Here is a 19,692-nt window from a genome sequence, read left to right as displayed (position 1 = left end):
ATTAATATCCAGGCCTAATACTCTATCTACTGTACATCAAGATGCCCTCCTGAAAGCCTTAAGAAAGCTGATTAATTTAAAGTTCAATCATTATTCCATAAGACAGATGATGAAGCATGCTACCCGCCTTCCTGACAAGGAAGGAATGGACACAAGGTACAGAATGAGCCATATGTTTTTTGTTGTTGTTCAGTCATTTAGCAGTAGCTGAAATTTTTTCCCATTGGGGGCTCTTTTGGCAGATATTGGAATTTGTTTTTCATTTCTTTCTTCAGATAATTTTACAAATCAGAAAACCGAGGCAAACAGGATTTGCTCAAACTCACATAGCTAGTGAGTGTCTGAGGCCATATTTGAATTCAGGAAGATGTCTTCCTGACTCCGATTCTGGCGCTCTGGCCATCTAGTCATCTAGACATGACCAAAGATAATGTGTTTGTATGCTTCTTACAAGAATCTTGCTCCTCCCTGCCATGGGATGGAGGCTAGACAAGAGAGAAAAAAAGTTTTTAATTGAAAATTTTAATAAAATATGTCCCTCCCTTCATCCAATATGTGGCATCTACACAAAAACTGCTCATTTATTAAGTAATAAAAACCTCACAAATGCACAAAAGTTCCATTTTAGAAAAAGAAATTGAACAAGCCATTAATGAACTCCCTAAGGAAAAAAAATCTCCAGGACAAGATGGATTTATAAGTTAATTCTATACTAAACATTTAAAAACAATTAATTTCAATACTATGTAATTGTGGATCCAAAACATGTTGGTTGTATCCAAGACAGTAACAAAGAAGCATTTCTCATGTGAAAATTGTTACTGGTTTCTCTGCTGGTTGGATTCAACATTAAGTAAAGACTTGCATGGTATATTACCACTTGACTAGGATATGTTGCAAGAATGGATGGTTATGTGAGGACTGAAATTGCCTCTAGCTCCACAGAACAAAATAAACTTCCTTCCTTTCAGCATCCACATTGAAAAATTCAGTAGCTGGAGAGCTAATATATTTTTCAAAGCTGTTGGAATTATTGGTATAACTCCAATTCCACTAATCCTTTATGTTGGTTGTAAATCAACCCCTCTCAACCCTAAAAGCATTTAGCATTTCTGCAACCAAATGAAACATCAGTGTTCCCCTAAGTGGTCTGAAGTTTAAGGGGGTAGCATTGGTTTCAAAATGACACTATTCACCATCACAGAACAGTTTGCTACTTTCCTTCAAAAATTCCCACTAGTCCAACTGTGGCTCTACCATCTGTTGGGTTGTCCATTTGTATTTCAGCACTAGTAATGCTGGCTGACCACTTTGATATTTTAATGGATCTGTGCTCTCCTTAAGATGGGAGGTTCCTCTCACAATGAAAATTACAGTCCATCCATGCCCTTTCATCTTGCAATGGTGCAAAGAGAAGGGTCTTCAAGTCAGAAAAATTGAGCTTTGGTACCCCATGTATGAATTAATTTTTTTAGGTTTATTTATCTGTTAAAATGAAGTAATTAGATAAGATGATCTCTAAGTCTCTTTCTGTATCTAAAATCTATGAAACTTTTAAAATCCTCCATAGAAGGTCCTCCTTTGTATTAGTGACCTTTTTACACTTCCACACTGGGTACCAATGAAGTACAAAAGGTATCCATTGTTCTCTCTGTGGCTCTTTCTCTGATTATCTGTCTCCCTCTCTATTTCTCCCTCTCTCTCTTTTCTGTTTTTCTCTCCTCCATTTCCTTCCTCTCTCTTTTCTCCCTCCTCTCTTCTCCCACTTGTGTACCAAAATCAGAGTAGCAAATAATTTTTGACTTACCTTAACTATAAAGAATAATATCATTCATTTATTATAAAAATCAACCTAGCTTCTAGTCCATGGCTAATTAGAACACTGAATCAACTCCAATGAGATGAACTATACTAGGGATAAATGTTATCTTATACTTAAGTTTAAAAAATCTCTTTTCTATTCCTGGCTTCTTTTGAAGTCATACACTTCTCTGGGCATTCATTATGTTCCTTTTGCTCAATTTTTAGTTTGCAGTATGTGCCTACTAGCACATAGCATAAGTTTTTCCACCTCTCTTGGGTGACTAACTTAAATTCTTTGGGGATTGTGCATTCCATGATTCAGAATTATATGGAATTATCTAAAGACTATTGTTATTAAGAAGAGGAACCTTTATTTCAGGGAGAAACTTGGAGTAATAAAAAGAATTATGATGTTTTCCAAAAGCAATTCATCTTCTGCTTCTGATCAATTCCCAATCAAACTCATTATCAATATGTAATATCAGCTCAAGGTATTTGTAACTGAAAGACCACTTTTTTTATTTGTCCATCCAATTGCCCTGAATAATGGCCAATCTTTATCTATTTGATTTATGCACCATGGATAGTTAGGGTGAATTATTTTAAATGATTATAGAATTATAGAAGCTCTGAAATGTTCAGGTATCTGATGCAACCAATACAATGCAAACAGAAGGACTTCATCATTCACTTATAGCAGGAGTTCTTAACCTTTAACCTTTTGTATACAACTTCTTTGACAGCCCAATGAAGACTATGAACCCATTTTCAGAATAATGTTTTTAAATGAAATAAAATACATGGGATTATAAGTGAAATTAATTATATTGGGAAAAGTTATAAAAATATTTTAAAATAAGATCATGGGGCCCAGATTAAATTTTGTCTTCTATTTTGACTGTATAATGAACAACCTCCATGTTGGCAGTGAGGACCCATCTTCTTTTTATTAAGTCGCATTTGATATTAGTAATCAGGAGATTATCTAACAGTTCTCTATATTTGTATCTTTCAAATAACTTTTTCTTATTTGAAAATATACATGGGAGACATCTTGTCAAAAGAAAACCTTTAAGGTAATATTTTGTTTTTCTGAATAAAATACTTTTCATTATCTCTTTATCTTTTGATCAAAAGCATGACTAAAAACATTGTTTGCTATAGAATATCATATGTATAGAAGCCTATCTACTTCCTTCCCCTACCCTCATCAAGTATGTCTTCAATGTTTGTAGATATTATTTTCCTAAAAAAAGTTTGTAGAAATGGAGAAGTTAGCATATGAGTCATTATTAACTGATATTCTTTGAATCTCTCTTTTTTGGCAACAATAACATCCATGATTTTCCCAGAACTTTAGCATCTTCCCTTATTTCAGATACTTTGGGAACTAATTTCTTAATTTCTTTGAAACTTTACAGTACAGTCCCACTCTGTGCATAACTGACTCTTCCCTTTATTTTTTTAGTGTCAACTCTACTGCCTCATGGAGTACCTTGGGAACTGTGATGTTAGTTAATAGTGACTAGATAAATTTATTATAAAAATGTTTCTAAATCTTTCCCATTCAATTTTTTTTTGTATTTTACATCCAGTTTTACCTTAATCTTTACCTTAACAACCTCAGGATGACTTGCCTTATACTGTTTTATTGACATTTTATATATGTTATTGCTTTAATATTATGGCATCCTCCTTTTGTAAGAGATTATAAATGAACTTATATCCTAAACTAATGCTTCCCTTACAGTCTGCCATCTCTTTCTGCATGACCAAGAAATAACATATCTGATGACTGAGTGTCTAAGGCTTTTTTGGTATCATTACTGTGACAAATTATATATAATGGTTACACTTTCTTAAGAAATGATAACAGTCTATGTCAATAGCTGTAGCTCTGTCCATTTTTCAGTTTCAACTGATTATCTCAATAGGCTGAGTTTTGTACCTCATATTCACATCCTTTCCTCTAATTTATTATTGATTTTGATCTTTGTTCTAGCAAATTGGGGACCTGACAGTATACAAACAGCAGATTTAAAAATATAAGTAACCAGAAGCTGTGACTCATCCTTCCATTTATCCACAAGTTCCTTTTGAATTTTGGTTTCATTTAGTAATGATATCAAAATTTATAGAATTAATTTATCCATTCCTGGATCAGGATATTACACTTAGAGTAGCATCAGTAAATCACAAAGGTTGACTAAAGATGGGAATGGAGAAGTTGTGCCAAAATGTATACATTATATACATTGTTGGTAGAGCTGTGAACTATTCCAACCATTCTGGAAATCAACTTGAAATTATGCTAACAGAATAACTAAAAAAAGTGACTAAAAAGATTCTACAGTGAGGCATATACTATAAGAAAGTCAATGACAAAAAAATCCCATAGACATCAAATATTTATAGCAGCACTTTTTGTAGTAAAAAAGAACTGAGAACAAAGTAGATATTCATTGATTAGAGAATGACTGAAAATTATGATACGTAACTGTAATAGGATTGTATTGTGATGTAAGAAATGATGAATATGAGAATACAAAGAAGCAAAGAAAATGTAAAAATGCATTCAGAATAAAGGAAGAAAAATTAGGGAAATGATATATACAACAATAACAATGTGCACAACATTATAAATAGAACAGCAATGTAAATAGGAAGAATCACAGACTGATAGAAATTGAGTGCTATGAAACTACAATATAATATAATATAATATAATATAATATAATATAATATAATATAACCAATATAATATAATTAACCAAGACTAAACCCAAAGATATGTAAAAAATTATTTCCCTACTTAGTCAGAGTGGTGAGGGAACATGGGTATGGAACACTTTGTACAATGTCAGACTTTTCTGATATGCCAATTAGTTTGTATAACCCTTTGGTTTTTTTTTACAATTCTTTTTTATATCAGGATTCTGAACTGGGGTCTATAGGCCCTCAAAGCTTAGACTTCAGGGGATCTGTGAACTGGAAAGGGAAAAAAATTATTTTTGTTTTCACTAACTTTTAACTGAAATTTAGCTTTTAGATAAAAGATAGGGAACAAAACATTATTCTGAGGAGGATCCAGAAGCTTTACTAGATTGCTAAAGATATCCAAGATTCAAAAAAGTTAAGAACTCTTGCAATGAAAGATAACTTTTTAAAAGGAATTGGGAGAGGATTCCAGTGGGAAATGTAGACATTGTAAAAATAAACAAAACCAAAAATCTTTTTCTTTTTTTAAGAGATGAACTGAGTTTCAGTCCTGGTTCTGCCATTTTCCAATTTATGATCTTGGGGAAAGCATTAATATGCTTGAGAGTCTGTTTCCATATCAGTGAAATAAAAGGGTAGATTAGGATCCTTCTGGTTCTGACAGTCCTTGTATTTGCATTGATGCTAGTCCAAATAGATTTTTTTTAAGATCCACACACATACAAACCCCTAATATTTTTCCTCTTTCCAATATTTAATGGTCTTTAGAGTATGGTAATTTTATCAAATGCTAATAAACTTTGACATTTAACAAAAATCTGAATCTCTTTTCTCATACTTGCTCATGCCATATTTTCCTTTGCCCTTTTCAAAAATCACAGAACAAGCTGATTATTGCTGATTATACAGACCTGCACTCTGAATCCTGGTGACTCGCTCTTTTTTAAATTCTTTCCAGGGTGGGGAAGGTAATTTCTTATTCTTATTCTATGAATTCTTAACCTGTTTAATATTATCAACTCTTTTGGTAAAGTCTATGGACTCCTTTTTCTTAAGAATGTTTTGCTGCAGATAACTATAAATATGCATACATATATTGGATTTAACATATATTTTAACATATTTAACATGTATTGGACTACCTGCCTTCTAGGGAAGGGAGTGGGGAGTAGGAAGGGAAAATTTGAAACAGAAGGTTTTGCAAGGGTCAAGTTGAAAAATTACCCATGCATATATTTTGTAAAAGAAAAAAAAGCCATAATAATTTTTTAAAAAAGACTGTTTTGCTGCTTATCTTCATAATTGAATAAAATACAAGTTTAGTTAGAAATGAGTGAAAATAAAAAGGAAAATTTCCCACGTAAGTTATCATAGAATATGAAAATTTATATCATATATAAGTATACATTGATATATTTGTAAGTATATTATTTGTATCAGTATCATTAATCATATACATGTGAATTGTATATATTAATATAGTTGTTTAAATGAAACCTTTGATATCTATCCATAGTCCTCCTGAGAGTCCATGGATTCCAGGTTAAGAATCCCACTTCTAGATTGTGAGGTAGCCAAGAGATCCAGTCTACATCCAAGGGGCTTTACACATAACAAAAGCATCAACTTGAGATTAAAAATGCCTAAAATAGCCTGAAAAAGAGGAAGTGTTTATATATCAATTGCTCAGAGCCAGGGACCCAGTGAATCCAGTGGGACTGGTTGTCAGAGAAGATGCTTATTAACACAATTATACTAGAAGGCAGTGAATCATCAAAGTCTATGAATGTGCAATTTTGGTCATCTTAGCAAAGGACGTCATTCTTATCATACAGACTGATAGAGACTTAGGACTCTGTCCTATGTTACTTCTGTGGAAGGCTGTCCAGGAGATGTGGCCTGCTTTCCTTGCTGTCAGTCCCTTTTATTTACTATTAGTTCAGTTTGTGGAGAGCAATTTAAAAAAAAATCTTGAAACCCTGCTATAATGTGATCGATTAGCCTCCATGACATGAAAGGCCTAAATATAGGCTAAATGTCTGGAATACTCACAAAATGATCTTAATTCTAGATTCTTTCCTAAGAAGGCAGATAGATCTCACTACAGAAATAAATATGCAAACAGGTAGCATATACAATGAATTTCTATAAATTCATCTGTAAATGCACCAGGGAAGCTTGCTTTTAGAGGGCATCCTATTTTGTGACTTTTCTCTCACTCTCATTATGAAAAGATTCATTACAAGTTAGTTAGTTATTTGTATTATAAATCCATATTTCCACATATCAGTTTTTTTTTCAAGTGACATATTAAGTGTCCTATAGGTCACTGGAGTGCAGATTGCTTCTTCTGTTAACACTGACTTTATTCTCTGAAAATACATTATCTTGATCATTCAGTGGGTAAAGAAACCCCTAATCTTCTAACCATTATCTTCTGACTTTTCTGCATACTTTAGTTAACAACATTTCCAACTAGAGAGGCTTTCCTCAAACAGCTGCTTTTCCTGCCAAGTGTGAAACTGAAAAGGTCATTGCTTATTACCAGAAGGCTCACTTCAGACCAACTGACAGTGAATAGAAAACCTCTATATCCTACGTACAAAATCTTTTAAAATAAATTTGTTTTTGTTAGCCTGATGTTAGCTAAAATGACAGTGTTTGGGCTGTCCAAATCACTGGAGCAGAAGTCAGGAGACCTTTGGCCTAGTGCTGGTTCTTCCATTTACTTTCATTTACCTATTTCAGAATTTGATAAAATCAAAAGGTCAAAGTAGATGAGTTCTGAAATCCTCCTTTCAGTGTACATTGTATGTTTCTCTGGGAAAAGTCCCTGAATTTCAAGTTATATGAGAAAATGCTAAATCATTATTTAACATGGACCAGAATAGTAGCCTAGTTACTGATATGGATTTGGTAAAAACAGAATTTTGAGACACTGAGAAGCCTAAGATGAAATTGGAGGAGATGCCCCATTCCTGGAAATAACTGAGAAATCAAACTGAGTCTGGACTCCTTAGGATATATTCCTGTTCTAAAAATTCTGGTAATATTGACTCTCACACTTGTCAAATGAAATCTGCTCTATTCACTATATCCATTGTCACTTTTAACAATAGCAACTTAACTTCAATATGAAAAGACAGAAAAGAGATTTTTCACAATGTCTTGCCAAGAAATATTTTTTCTGTGTTTTTATTCAAGAAATTCATCTTTGTAACTAAATGCTGAAAAAACCTACTATACTTTTCATTTTCACATTCTAGTTGAATGAAACCTACTATGAAGCTGGTTACTTGTCTCTTAGAAATATAATTCAAATGACTAAAGGCATTCTCTGGCTTTGGTAGGTTCACGGATTGTTTCTGAACCTACTATATGATAAAAAGAGAAGGTTGAGAGATTCAAATCTGGACACTTGATCACACCCATTTATTTATTGAACAAACTTTACAATAATAATAATAATTCACAATGATTTAGTATGTTAAAGTTTGCAAATACTTTTTATATACATTATCTCAAATGCTCTTTGATACAACCCTGTGAAGTCAGTGTCATTATAATTTCTATTTCATTGAGGAAGAAACTCAGACCAAAAGAAATTAAGCGACTTCAGGGGTTAGGTGAAATAACTTGTAAGTGTCCAAACTGGAAGTCAGACTAAAATCTTCCTAATTTATTAAAAGCCTGCTATCTACAAAGTTCTGTGTTAGGCACAGTGGGAAATACAAAGATGAAAAACACATTTTTTGCTCCACTCCCATCTCTTCCTGCCCCCACCACTGACCCAGAATCAAAGGTAGACAAGGGGAGGAGGGCATATTAGGGCAGAGTCAACAAGAGTCATTTAAAAATATGACTCTTTATAAATGCACATACTGTTCATGTCATAAAATTCAATTCTCCATTCATAACCCATAGGAATTAAATTTTTGATAGATTAAAATCATGCATTATCATGAAGGCACAAATCCTCTGCCAGCCAGTGCCACAGAGGGAAGGCAATTTTCAATCTGCCTAGAACTTATCCAAGTTCATTTGTCCTCAAGAAGCTTAGTCTCATGGGAAGAAATTTTCATTCTTATTTTGGAAACAATGCAACCCAAAGGTTCTAAGTTCGAATTCTGGCTCTGTTATTTATTACATATATGATATTGGGAAACTGGACTTAGTGGAAAACAGATCACAAAATCAAGAATTCAAGTGCTAAGGCTGCATGAGAGACTTATTTAATCTCTCTATATCCTAGGCAACTCTTTGGAAAACAGTTGCCTATCAGCATTGGTAGAGGAAATCTCTTTTCCAAGAGTTTCCTACACTATGGAAATCATAAGCCTAGTCCAATGACTTTAGACAATTCTCTTGAATTCTATATTTTCCACCTTTGATAAATGAACATGGTAGTCTAAAGAGTTTGTAACCTGGGGTATACGAACTTATTCTATATGTTGAGAACTGTTTCCATTGGCTTCCTTTGCCATATTCTATATTTTATTTTATGCATCTAAAAATTATCATTCTAGGAAGGGGGTCATGGTCTTTAGGAGATTCCCATGACTTCATGAGACACACAAAAAAGGCTCAGAACTCAGTTACAAATGATTTCTAAGGATCTTTCTTTCTTTTAATCCTATGACAACTCTGATTCTAACATTCTACAAAGTTGACTATTTTGCTCCAAATAGTACATCACTTAAGAGCATAAAATGGTTGAATCTGTGTGCAAGTCATACCTCCAAGCCTCATTCTTCCCACAATATTTAGGAATCTCTTAGTTAAGCTAGCCAAAACTCATGATAATAAAATACTTTGTGATAAGCCATATTACTTTTCATGTTTGAACAACCTTCAAGAACTAACCTGTACTGATTTACATATAATAATACCAATACTACAATAGTTAGCAACAGACAAACAATTGCAGTCTTGATTTTGTTCAATTCAACCTGGTACAAACAAGGAGAACCCTGCTCAGATGCAGAAAAGTCTGTCATCATGATAAAGGATATGAATACACAACATAGTAAGGAAAATAAGGAAAAGGAAAGGCAGTATGGTATAGTGGAAAGAAGACAGCCCAAAAGACCTATGTCCTAATGTAAAGGTAACCAAGCAGCATGGGCTTAGAGTGCTCAACCCACAGCTCCAAAGACCTGAATTCTCATCCCACCTCAAAAACTTATTGGTTGTATCATCCTGGGCAAATTACTTAACCTGTTATCTGCCTCACTTTTTCATCAATAAGATATAGATAATAATAGTACCTAATTTCTTTGGTTGTTATGAGGATGAGATTTTACTTATATATTAAATGTTACTATAAATAGTATTATTATTTATTGCTATATTACCATCTCTGCAAATATTTTTTCACTGAAGGCAAGATGCTTTCCTCTCCCAGGCCTCCATTTTCTCATGTGTCAAATGGGAGATTAGACTAGTCCTAAAATTCTATGAAATTAAGTGCTTATATGTGGAAAAAGGAAAGATGTTGAAGGCAGAAAGTAAGCACTATCTACCTGAATTAGTCTTGAAATTCTGAGGTTGTGTGTTACAAGAATTATATTAAAACATAATTGGCAAATGTTTAATAAAACAAATATAAATACAATACACCATAGATAATGTTGAGTTGTGCTTTCCTAAGTTAATATATGCCCCACAGGTTCATTTCTATTTGATTTTGACACCATTATGATGACATCTGAGGTCCTCCTCACTCTACTTTTATTATTTGGTGATCCTATGATCCCCGATCACACATAAAGTTTTAGAAGAGGGAGGTAACCTCTGGAGATACTAGATGTCTGAAAGAAACCAGTTTGGTATAAGAAATTTTGTTGAAGGATAAATCACATCAATGAACTGGACTTCTGGGGTAGAAAATTCCCTATCAAAGTCCAGGTTTGAAGCGGTGTTCCTTGGCAAACTGAGAGTGTTGTAAAGCGAATATAAGGTTCAAGGAGGAGATAGAGCAAATGGTCTCAAACCCTTCCTATCCTCTCTAGGTTTCTATGAACCTCTTATAGATAATTGGGAGCAATATTTTAAAAGCTAGTATTTATATAGTATTAAGGTTTGCAAAGAACTTTACAGATATTATCTCATGTTATTCTCATAACAACTCTAAGAGATAGGTGCTATTATTGTCATGCTATTTTACCAGTAGGGAAATTGGGTTTTGATTAAATTTGGGTCTTCCTGATTCCAGGTTTGGCATTAACTCCATTGTGTTACCTGACTGTCTCTAGTAGCCAATGTATCTGGAAATGCTACCTTCAACATCAAGCTCTTTCTGATTCCTTCAGTGGTAAGTACTTTTCTTACCCATCATCCTATCCCCTACCAAGATTATCTTTTTAAAATTTTTGTATATATCTACATATAAGCTCTTAGAAGGCAGGAACTATTACATTTCTGTCTTTGCATCCCTCATCAATCAGCAAAATGCCTGAAAAGTACTAGTTAGGTATTTCATAAAAGCCTGCTAATGGAATGATCAATTAATCCTATTTTAAAAAACAGCAAAGTTAAACAAGGCTTCTCTCTGGAGAAAAATGTATCTATGGGTATAGACATGTACACATGCACATGTTTATGTACATATATTTATGCTTGTATTTGCATGAGAACACACAGAAATATGTATATATGCCATGTATATTACATGCAGTGTATGTATAAAACCCCAACCATAGGCAACTAAAGCATTAGTCTCATGCTGAATGTTTAATAGTGAAAAAACCACTGTGTTTAAACAAGCTGCTTCCCTTGACAAAAGCAAAACATTACAATATGAACCAGCTTTAAAAACTCATTCATTTTCCATTTGCATTTGGAGAATTGTTGAAGCTTCAATCATTTCGATTCCTGAGTCTCCTAGAACTGCACAGTGTCTTAACACCACTCCCACCAGGTGTCTGGCAAGGGCATTATTATGATAATGTCTTCCAATTTGCTGTGTGCTAGATGAGCTCTTTGCTTTCTCAGAACACAAAACCCTAAGCAGTTTTCTATAATTATGTTAGATGTATTTTCGAGAAGTGCTCTTACTTGGTCTTCCCACACATAGAGACTCAAACATATTTGAAACCATTACTAGTTAAATTTATTTGATTTTTTTTTTACTGACAAGAAGATGAGTTGTCGTATTTATAATGATACATCTTAGTGGGGTCATAATCTCAAACCAGCCTTGGATTAGTTTTGTGAGTATATTTTGCCCCCTACCACTAAAAATAGTTTTCTGACTAATTAACAAGAATAGGGGCAGGATGTGGTTCAGGGCCATTATCATGACTCTAATATGACCTAGCAGTCTGCCACTTAGAAGTCTAGGAAATGAATGGAGACAAGTTATAAATGTGAATAAAGTCTTCCTGACTGTGGGTCAGCAATGCCATTTTTCTAGATCTATGGTTTCCTAATAGTACGATCCCACAATGTATATGTGATCAATCAAACAAACACTGGGAAGATGGATTAAGTCCAACTTTTCAGCTGGCATGAATCTCTTTGTTTGGGAAAACAGATCTGTCACAAAGATACTTAGCTCTAAATGGAGGAAGTGCATTGTTGGCTATTAGTAAATCATGATATTCAGTTTTTCAACCCTATCTACCAGTTAGACAAGTGTTTTCATTAAAATTCAGCTTACAGTAAATTTTCTTCTTCTTTGATGTTATCAGTTGTTCACTTTTTATATTTAATATGTAAATATATATAATATATAAATATAATAAATATATTTAAATATATTATATATATATATATTTAATGGATTCAAAAAAACTTTTATTTTGAAGGTTTTATTTAGAAGAAACCCAAATTGGGGTTTTCTTGGCAAAGATACTAGAGTGGTTTGGCATTTTCTTCTCCAACTTATTTTACAGATGAAAAAACTGAGGCAAACAAGGTTAAGTGACTTGCCCAGGATTGTACAGTACTAAGTGTCTGGAGCCAGATTTGAATTCAGGAGATGATTCAGGAGGTGACTCTAACCATTGCACCAGTTAGATACCCTCTGAATCCCTTCTTTTTATAACATCAACTTCAACCCAAATACCCATTCAGATAAGACTCTCTGTCCTTTACCCCTGTATTGTCCTTCACTCTTCCATTTGTGACAGCTGCAAAAGGTGTTGGGCAATGGCCATACATTATTTTTTGCTCCAAATCCCATCTCTTTTTTGAACTTTTCTATTTCCATAGAGGGTACTGTTAGCCTCCTTGTCTTCCAGGTTCTCAACTTCCCTCCTTATTTTGAATGTCACTCAATTAGAACTGTTTTCTTCAACAGCTTTTTTTTTTCAATCCTCCTTAACTAGTGCTGAGTTTGATGCTGTGGATTGTGCTTTTGTGCAATACTTATTCCCTTCTCTTTGGGATGCTGAAAATGACAAGGGTCGCCTAGAAAGATGTCTCTTATATCTACATATAAAAACTTAGGAGCAGAATTTTCTTACCTTGTTAAAAACCTACCAAATAAAAGGCTTAAGTGAGTTTTAATACATTTGTTAAAATACAAAAAGTCAACTCCCTCTGAAAAATTTCTAACAACTGATAAACATCAAAGGAGATGGAAATTTCACCTTTTTTGCAAGGCAATTGAGGTTAAGTGGCTTTTCTAGAGTCACACAGCTAGGAAATATTAGGTGTCTGAGGATGAATTTGAACTCAGGTCCTCCTGACTCCATGGCTGGTGTCCTATCGGCTATGCCACTTAGCTACCTTGAAGATGGATATTTACTAGCTAAATTTCAATGAAAATCTTTACCTCATTGCCAGATAGGATTGAAAAACTGAATAGCATGATTTAATAATGGGTAACAATGAACTTCCTCCATTTAGAGCCAAATATCTTTGTGTCAGATTTTTTTCAGCAATGACAACCATTAATATCAAATATTGTAATAAACTGAATTCAGAACCAGATCTTTGAATCAATGTAACAAAAAGGCATTAAGCCAAGATTTTTAAAAATAGCAAAGCATATTCAATAATGTTGCTTTCACTAAATACAATTATTAATAATAATAGTTTAGTGAGAATAAAAAAGGGTTTGTATTGTTAATCAATAAAATGTTATTTCAACTTCCTCTTTTTCATTTCTATTTTGGGGCAAGTTCTTAATTTACATAACTATAAGTACAATGGGACATGTATATTTTATAAATAAATACTCACATTTATTTGTTTTTCACTGGTAGGGGTATGTAGCCAAAAAAGTTTGAAGACCATTGCTTTAGACAAAAAGCATTTCATAACATATAAGATCTTCTAGTCTTTCCCTGGTACTCTCGGAACGTCTTTTTCATCTCTTCTTCATTCCTAATGCTACCACTTGTGCATCTCCTCCCTTTATATCCGGCATCATTAGGCTGCTTGATTTCCCCAGCTCTAATTCATTTGCACACTAATATGGGCTTAATACTCTGGTGTCTTTTCTTTCTTGCTTTGAGCAAGAATTTGTAAGGATCCCCCCTACTGCCTGCTTTTTGGGGTCTAAATTATTCTTCTGAGTTTTCCAGACCTTCCATAACCTACCCCAACTACCAGACAGTTCTCCTTTAATCATCCCTCTCACTCACTACCATATTCATTTCCTTCTCTGTGCCTTTGTTCACACTGTTACGGTCATATAAAATATCTTCCATCATCCAATCCCATCTTACACTTCTATCAATGATTCAGCTCAAGACCAGCATCCTCAGTAGAGCCTTCCATTATGACCTCAATTTATATCAGGCTTGTAGCATCATAATTTTGAACGGGAGACATGTTAGAGGCTATCTACAATAGAATGATGTCTGACTTTGTATATAAGGAAACCAAGTCCAAAAAATTTAAGTTACCCAAAGATGATAAATGGCTTAGCCAGATCTCTACATCTCTGGTAATGCTCATATATGTTTATAATATATTATTCTAGTCCTTTATCAGATAGGACAATTGAAATCTTATTGAAATGAAATGAAATCAGTTGAAATTAAAATTCTGACATGTATGACTATAGATGTCCATAAATGCATGTATATAAAACAATCTTACTTATTCATTGTTTCTTATGCATATATCTTGTTAAAATTATAAATTATTAGAATCTGAGACATCTGAATTATTAGGCAGATGAGGAAACTGAGTCCTATCACCCCACCAAAATGATAAACTAATTATAGGTGAAGTTTATGACTTTGTATCCCGTAGCACCTGGAATCATATTGGACAAATGTTTACTGTCCACTAAATACTTGATTTATCAATTCACATAAAAAGTAAAGAGCTGATTTTATTATCTAGAAAATTTAATTCAAGAAAACACTTTTTGCTAGTAATGTCCAGATAATAGGTCTTAAAATCAGGGATGTCTTTAAGGGGATAGAGATTGAATGATTCCCTTAATTTGCCATTTAATCTCCTATCTGTAAACATAAGCCTAGCAACTAAGAAAATGGAAGGACTTACCACATTGCTCCAAAGTTGCCTTTAAAATGCTATCTATAAGCAAGCCTCATAGATGTGTCATTTTTTCATATTTTTCACATTTCTTCCCTCTTAGTCATGTAATCCAAAAAGAAGTTCTCAAAAAGAGGTATGAAGCCAGGGTGTGGGAAAAGGAGGAAGAAACAAAACTAAATGACACTTAGAAATTCTGGACAGGCAGTGGTTACTGTGGAGTGCTGACTAAACAAAGGCTATTTTTGCAGCTGTTCACTGTTCAAACCCAGGATTGAAATCAGAATGGCAGATCAAAGATGCTGGTTACTCTCACCTTAAAAAATCTCCTAAAGTTATTTTGGAGGATAAGAAAAAAAGACAAATATAGGAATGCATCTTTAATTTGACATGAGAGAAGAGATCATGGGTAAAGATAACAGGTAAAAGATATGGTAGCAGTTGGCTTGTCCATTTGACTTCCATTGAAATTATCTCATGATGAAAAGAATGATAGATCCTAAGAAAAATAGTAGCAAGATACAGTAAAAGGTAAGAAGTTAGTTCAGCAGATATTTCTTGACAGGAATTGGTAACACATGATTTCACCAAGGAATGACCTACCTGTTAGTCATTGGCCCTATGAAAGGGTTAGTGAGGAGTTGTATGGTCGCTTTGGAAGCAAATAATAAGCCGACTTGAACATTTTCATTAAGCAGGTCTTTGTCTTCCTTGGGGCAGTCAGATGGGATGCTGGTTGCATTGACCACCATTTGCTGTGTCACTGTTTTATAGGACTGTCCTTGTCCACGTGCTCTAGTGGTATTTCCAGTGATCATTGTGGAGTTATCATAATAGGAAAAGATGCTGCTGAAGGTGGGAGACCCAGTTTCTGGTTTGGCAGTTTGTATTTCTGTGGCATTATTATCATGCTTAATGCTGTATAAGTAACTGGGAATGATGGGCACTAGAAACACAAGCAAAACAGAGAAGTGGTTGGCCATAACCAACTAGTTCTCTTCAAATTGAGTGGGAAAAGTAATTTACTAAAACAAGTTTACTTTATTTAACCTATCTTATTAATATTCAATCTACTCAAGGACAGTTAAGAAAGTGAATCGCAATTTATATCCTTTACTCTCTCCATAAAGCCCTTTAATTCGTAGTGGTTCACCATAAGCCATCATTTCCAAGAAGAAGGCTAGTTAAAAGGCAAAATGTGGTCAGTATTTATCCAGAATTTTCAGTGTTTCTCCAAACATAGAATGTATTCAGCTTTAAGGACATTTAAGTAAATAAAACAAGAAAATAGAAATCTAAAATGCAAAACAGCACAGGAAATTACAATTTTGAAATAAGCTTAAAACTTGGATTTTGCATTTATTATATAATCTAGTCAATTCACAATTCCAAAGGGTTTCAGAGAGTACAAGCAACATTCATGATTCCACTGAAGTTCCAGGTAAAATATATCCAGTTAGACCATCAGTATAAAAGAGCCAGGATAGTTTCTAACCAAGATCAAATTAGAGACCGCATCCTCTGTCCTCTCTTATACAAGAATCTGATCTATCTGCGGTTCAGAAGATGTGTCCGGCAAGTCTGCAAACGGAAATAACAGAAGCCACCTCATACTGAACCAACCAACCCTCTGTAATAATTGTCACTTAGATCCACTTAAAATTAAAGCATTTCAGGGAAAAGAAAACCTATCAGATGTTAGTTGTTTTTTTTTTTTTAAACTAATGGGGTTAATTCAGGAGGCTTAGTTTTCCATTTTTCAAATGAGGTAATCTAATAAAGTCTGAGTCTGAAGTTGACATCCTGTCAAAATTACCTTGGAAGCTGGTCAGCAAATGTTCCTGGCACAACACATTCAATGGTATAATTTCAACTCATTCCTTGGTTTGGAGCTGGGGAGAAATGTTACTTTTTCTCATTGTTGTAGGGTTGACCCTACAATAAAGTGCATCTTCTTTGATGCTGAATTTTTTTGAAAGCCAGAAAACTATTAGAACTTTAGATATTATTTCTTTTCTGCAACAGAAATCTTTTCCACCACAATGAAATGGGGAGGGGATGTACTATCAAGAGGAAACATAAGTTCTGCTGCTTATCTGGAGAGTCTTATGTTACCACCAGGGAAAATGAAGCCACAAATGTCTCAGTAGCAGAAACAAAAGCTTATGATTCTGAGTCCCAACTTCTAACCATGTGCTTTTGAGGAACATGTCAAATTCCTATAATTTATTTAGAAGCAAATCTCAAGGGTCAGGGTTACCAGAAAAGCATGGGGTAGCTAGGTCACATAAAATGCTAAAGAAAAAGCTAAAAGCTAAGAAAAGAGACTTCCACTTACCCACAACAGTGAGCAGCATATTGTCCAAGAGGAGAGCAAGAAATACTATAAAAAGGATTAGTTTCCTCGACTGCCGGCTCTCCCGAAGCCAAGTGAGGAGACCAAATTCAGCCAGAGCCATGACTCCTCGACCCTTTGGGCGTGACTGTTGCTGTAAATACAAAGGATAAATAGTTAAACTCTTGCTCTGTTCAGCCTCAAACATCCCTGCTTCTTACTCCATTTCCATCTTATAACCCAGGAAATGAGAGATGTTAGTGAACTAATTGAATCTTCATCCCTTTTCAATTGCATCCCTTCCAAGTCGACCTCGTTTGAGCTCTCGCTAACAAGACAAGATTGACTTTTTGAAAATAAAATGAAAACGAAAAGCGATGGAGTGAGTCTAATTCCAGCAATATTTCTTTGAGAGAAGCCCAGAAGCGGCGGGACTCACTTTGTTTACAAAGACTAACCCACTGTGCAACCTGCCTCTATCTCTGGTCCTGATTAGGAGGGAAAGCATGTATGTGACTTCAGTTTTTTTTTTTTGTTTTTTTTTTTAATGTCTTCGCCAAGGTTGATAAAAGGCTTCATTCAGTCTCCGCTTTCGGGAGAAACCCAGGGAATACATGGATTTGAGCTGTCATTTGGGGAAAATTGATCCTAAACCCTTTCCTCTTCCAGCCCATCCCACTCCCGACTTAATCCCCCAATTCTCTGAGTCTTTTCTCATATCCTCTGCCCTAACTAACCCTTCCTTCCATTTGGTCTCCCCACCATCTCTTCTATGCCCAGGTCTCACCCTACAACTCCACCCCCGCCTTATATGGGCGGAGGGAGCTCTCAAATTAGGCAAGCCAAGCTTGCGGAGTGTTTGAGGGGAGGTGGTGAGGCACTTCTTCCGTGCGCCTTACCTAGGGACTGTGCTGGGGCTGAGTTCCGAGCGCAAGTCCCAGCAGGGAGCTGTCCCAGTGAGTTGGATCGGTCTGTAGCAGCACCAGCCCGCGGCTGCTGTGCTCTCGGGTTCCGTCCGGGTCTGGGTCGGAGTCTGTGTCTCCACCTCTCAACGATGCCCTCCAGAGGCTCGGCTTTAGCGGGTCTGCTCCTTTGACGTCACGGCTCGATCCTTATCACCCTTGCTCTGCCAACCAACCTGACCCGAGCATGAGAGGAGGGGGGTGAGGAGGAGAAAGCAGTCCTCTCCCACCTAGGCGGCCCAAAGCCTGGATGGTGCTCTCACCCCACCTCCTCGGCCTCCCTCCCTCCCTCTCCTCGCCCCCCCCCCCCGCCTCCCCCGCGCCCCGTCTCCTCCATCACCACTCTTCGTGGACAGCTCTCCAGACATCAATTGAGCTGCCTTTGCTTACTAATTCTTGGATGATGATGTGTGAGTGTGTGTGTGTGTGTGTGTGTGTGTGTGTGTGTGTGTGTGTGTGTGTGTGTGTGTGACAGAAACAGAAAGACAGAAAGGAGGGGAGGAGAGAGGGAGGGGGGACAGAGATAGAGAGACAGAAGAGGGAGGGAGAGGGAGAGAGAGAGAGAGAGGAAGAGAAGCAGAGAAAAAAGAGAGACAGACAGGAGAGAGAAGGAGAGAAGGGGAGAGAAAAAGGAGAGAGACAAGACAGAGACAGAGAGACCGAAAGATAGAGAGGGATAGAGAGAGACAGAGATGGGGAAGGGAAAGGGAGAAAAAAGAGAGGAAGGGAGGAAGAAGAGAGAAAGAGAGACAGAGAGAAGACAGAGGAGACAGAGACAGAGAGGAGAGGGGGAAGAGAAGAGGAGAGGGAAGAGGAAGAGAGAAAGAGATCGAGACAGAGAGTAACAGAGAGACAAAGAGAGAAAAAGAGATAGAGAATTTGGGGAGCAAGTCCTTTAACACTTGCAGTCTGTTCACTCTGACTAGGAGCTGTGGAATACAGCTTTGAGTTTCTTTAATTGGTTTCCACTGTCCTGCCTTCTTTTGTGTTTCTGATAGGCAAGACCTCTGGAGAAGGGGAGGGAGAATCAGAAAAGAAAAAAAAAACAAAAAAAAAAAAAAACAAAAACAGGGGGCTGGAAAAGACCACAGACCTGCCTGACATGTAGATACCCTCCAGCAGGGTTATTTCAATGCCCTTAGCCAAATGCCTCTGGGTTACTGTTCTATGAAATGGTCTCAATACCACCTGCCCTGCCTCTCAGAGATAATTGTGATAAGGGAAATATATGCATCTGGAAGAGGTTTAAAAGGATAAAGGGCTCCTAATACATCTGTCTTAGGATAATCAATCTTTCAAGTAGCCAATCAGTCCCTGGGCAGCTTTCCTGTTCTATATTCCAATCTCCCTGAAAAGGATGCTGGGGCCTCTGCCTTCTTAAGTGACTCCTGGAATAAAAATCAGGCTTGATAAGTT

At 35.7% G+C, this 19,692-nt stretch overlaps 1 protein-coding gene across 1 annotated transcript in view; it reads right to left on the bottom strand.

The window, feature by feature from the left end:
• The window catches only part of SLC18A2 (solute carrier family 18 member A2), a 42,129-nt gene extending 23,808 nt beyond the window's left edge, over positions 1 to 18,321 (bottom strand). Inside the window, exons 1-3 of the mRNA XM_074295713.1 lie at positions 18,214 to 18,321; positions 17,318 to 17,468; positions 15,583 to 15,925 (exon numbers count right to left, since the gene is read on the bottom strand). Of these exons, the coding sequence (XP_074151814.1) occupies positions 15,583 to 15,925; positions 17,318 to 17,438 (464 nt within the window). The 5' untranslated portion in view covers positions 17,439 to 17,468; positions 18,214 to 18,321. The remainder of the gene's footprint in view (positions 1 to 15,582; positions 15,926 to 17,317; positions 17,469 to 18,213) is intronic.
• Between the last annotated feature and the right edge of the window lie 1,371 nt (positions 18,322 to 19,692).

This window comes from Sminthopsis crassicaudata, chromosome 2, assembly GCF_048593235.1.
Source record: "Sminthopsis crassicaudata isolate SCR6 chromosome 2, ASM4859323v1, whole genome shotgun sequence".
NCBI lineage: Eukaryota > Metazoa > Chordata > Mammalia > Dasyuromorphia > Dasyuridae > Sminthopsis > Sminthopsis crassicaudata.
The sequence above is the reverse complement of the archived record's forward strand: the minus strand, read 5'-3'. Positions and strand labels throughout refer to the sequence as shown.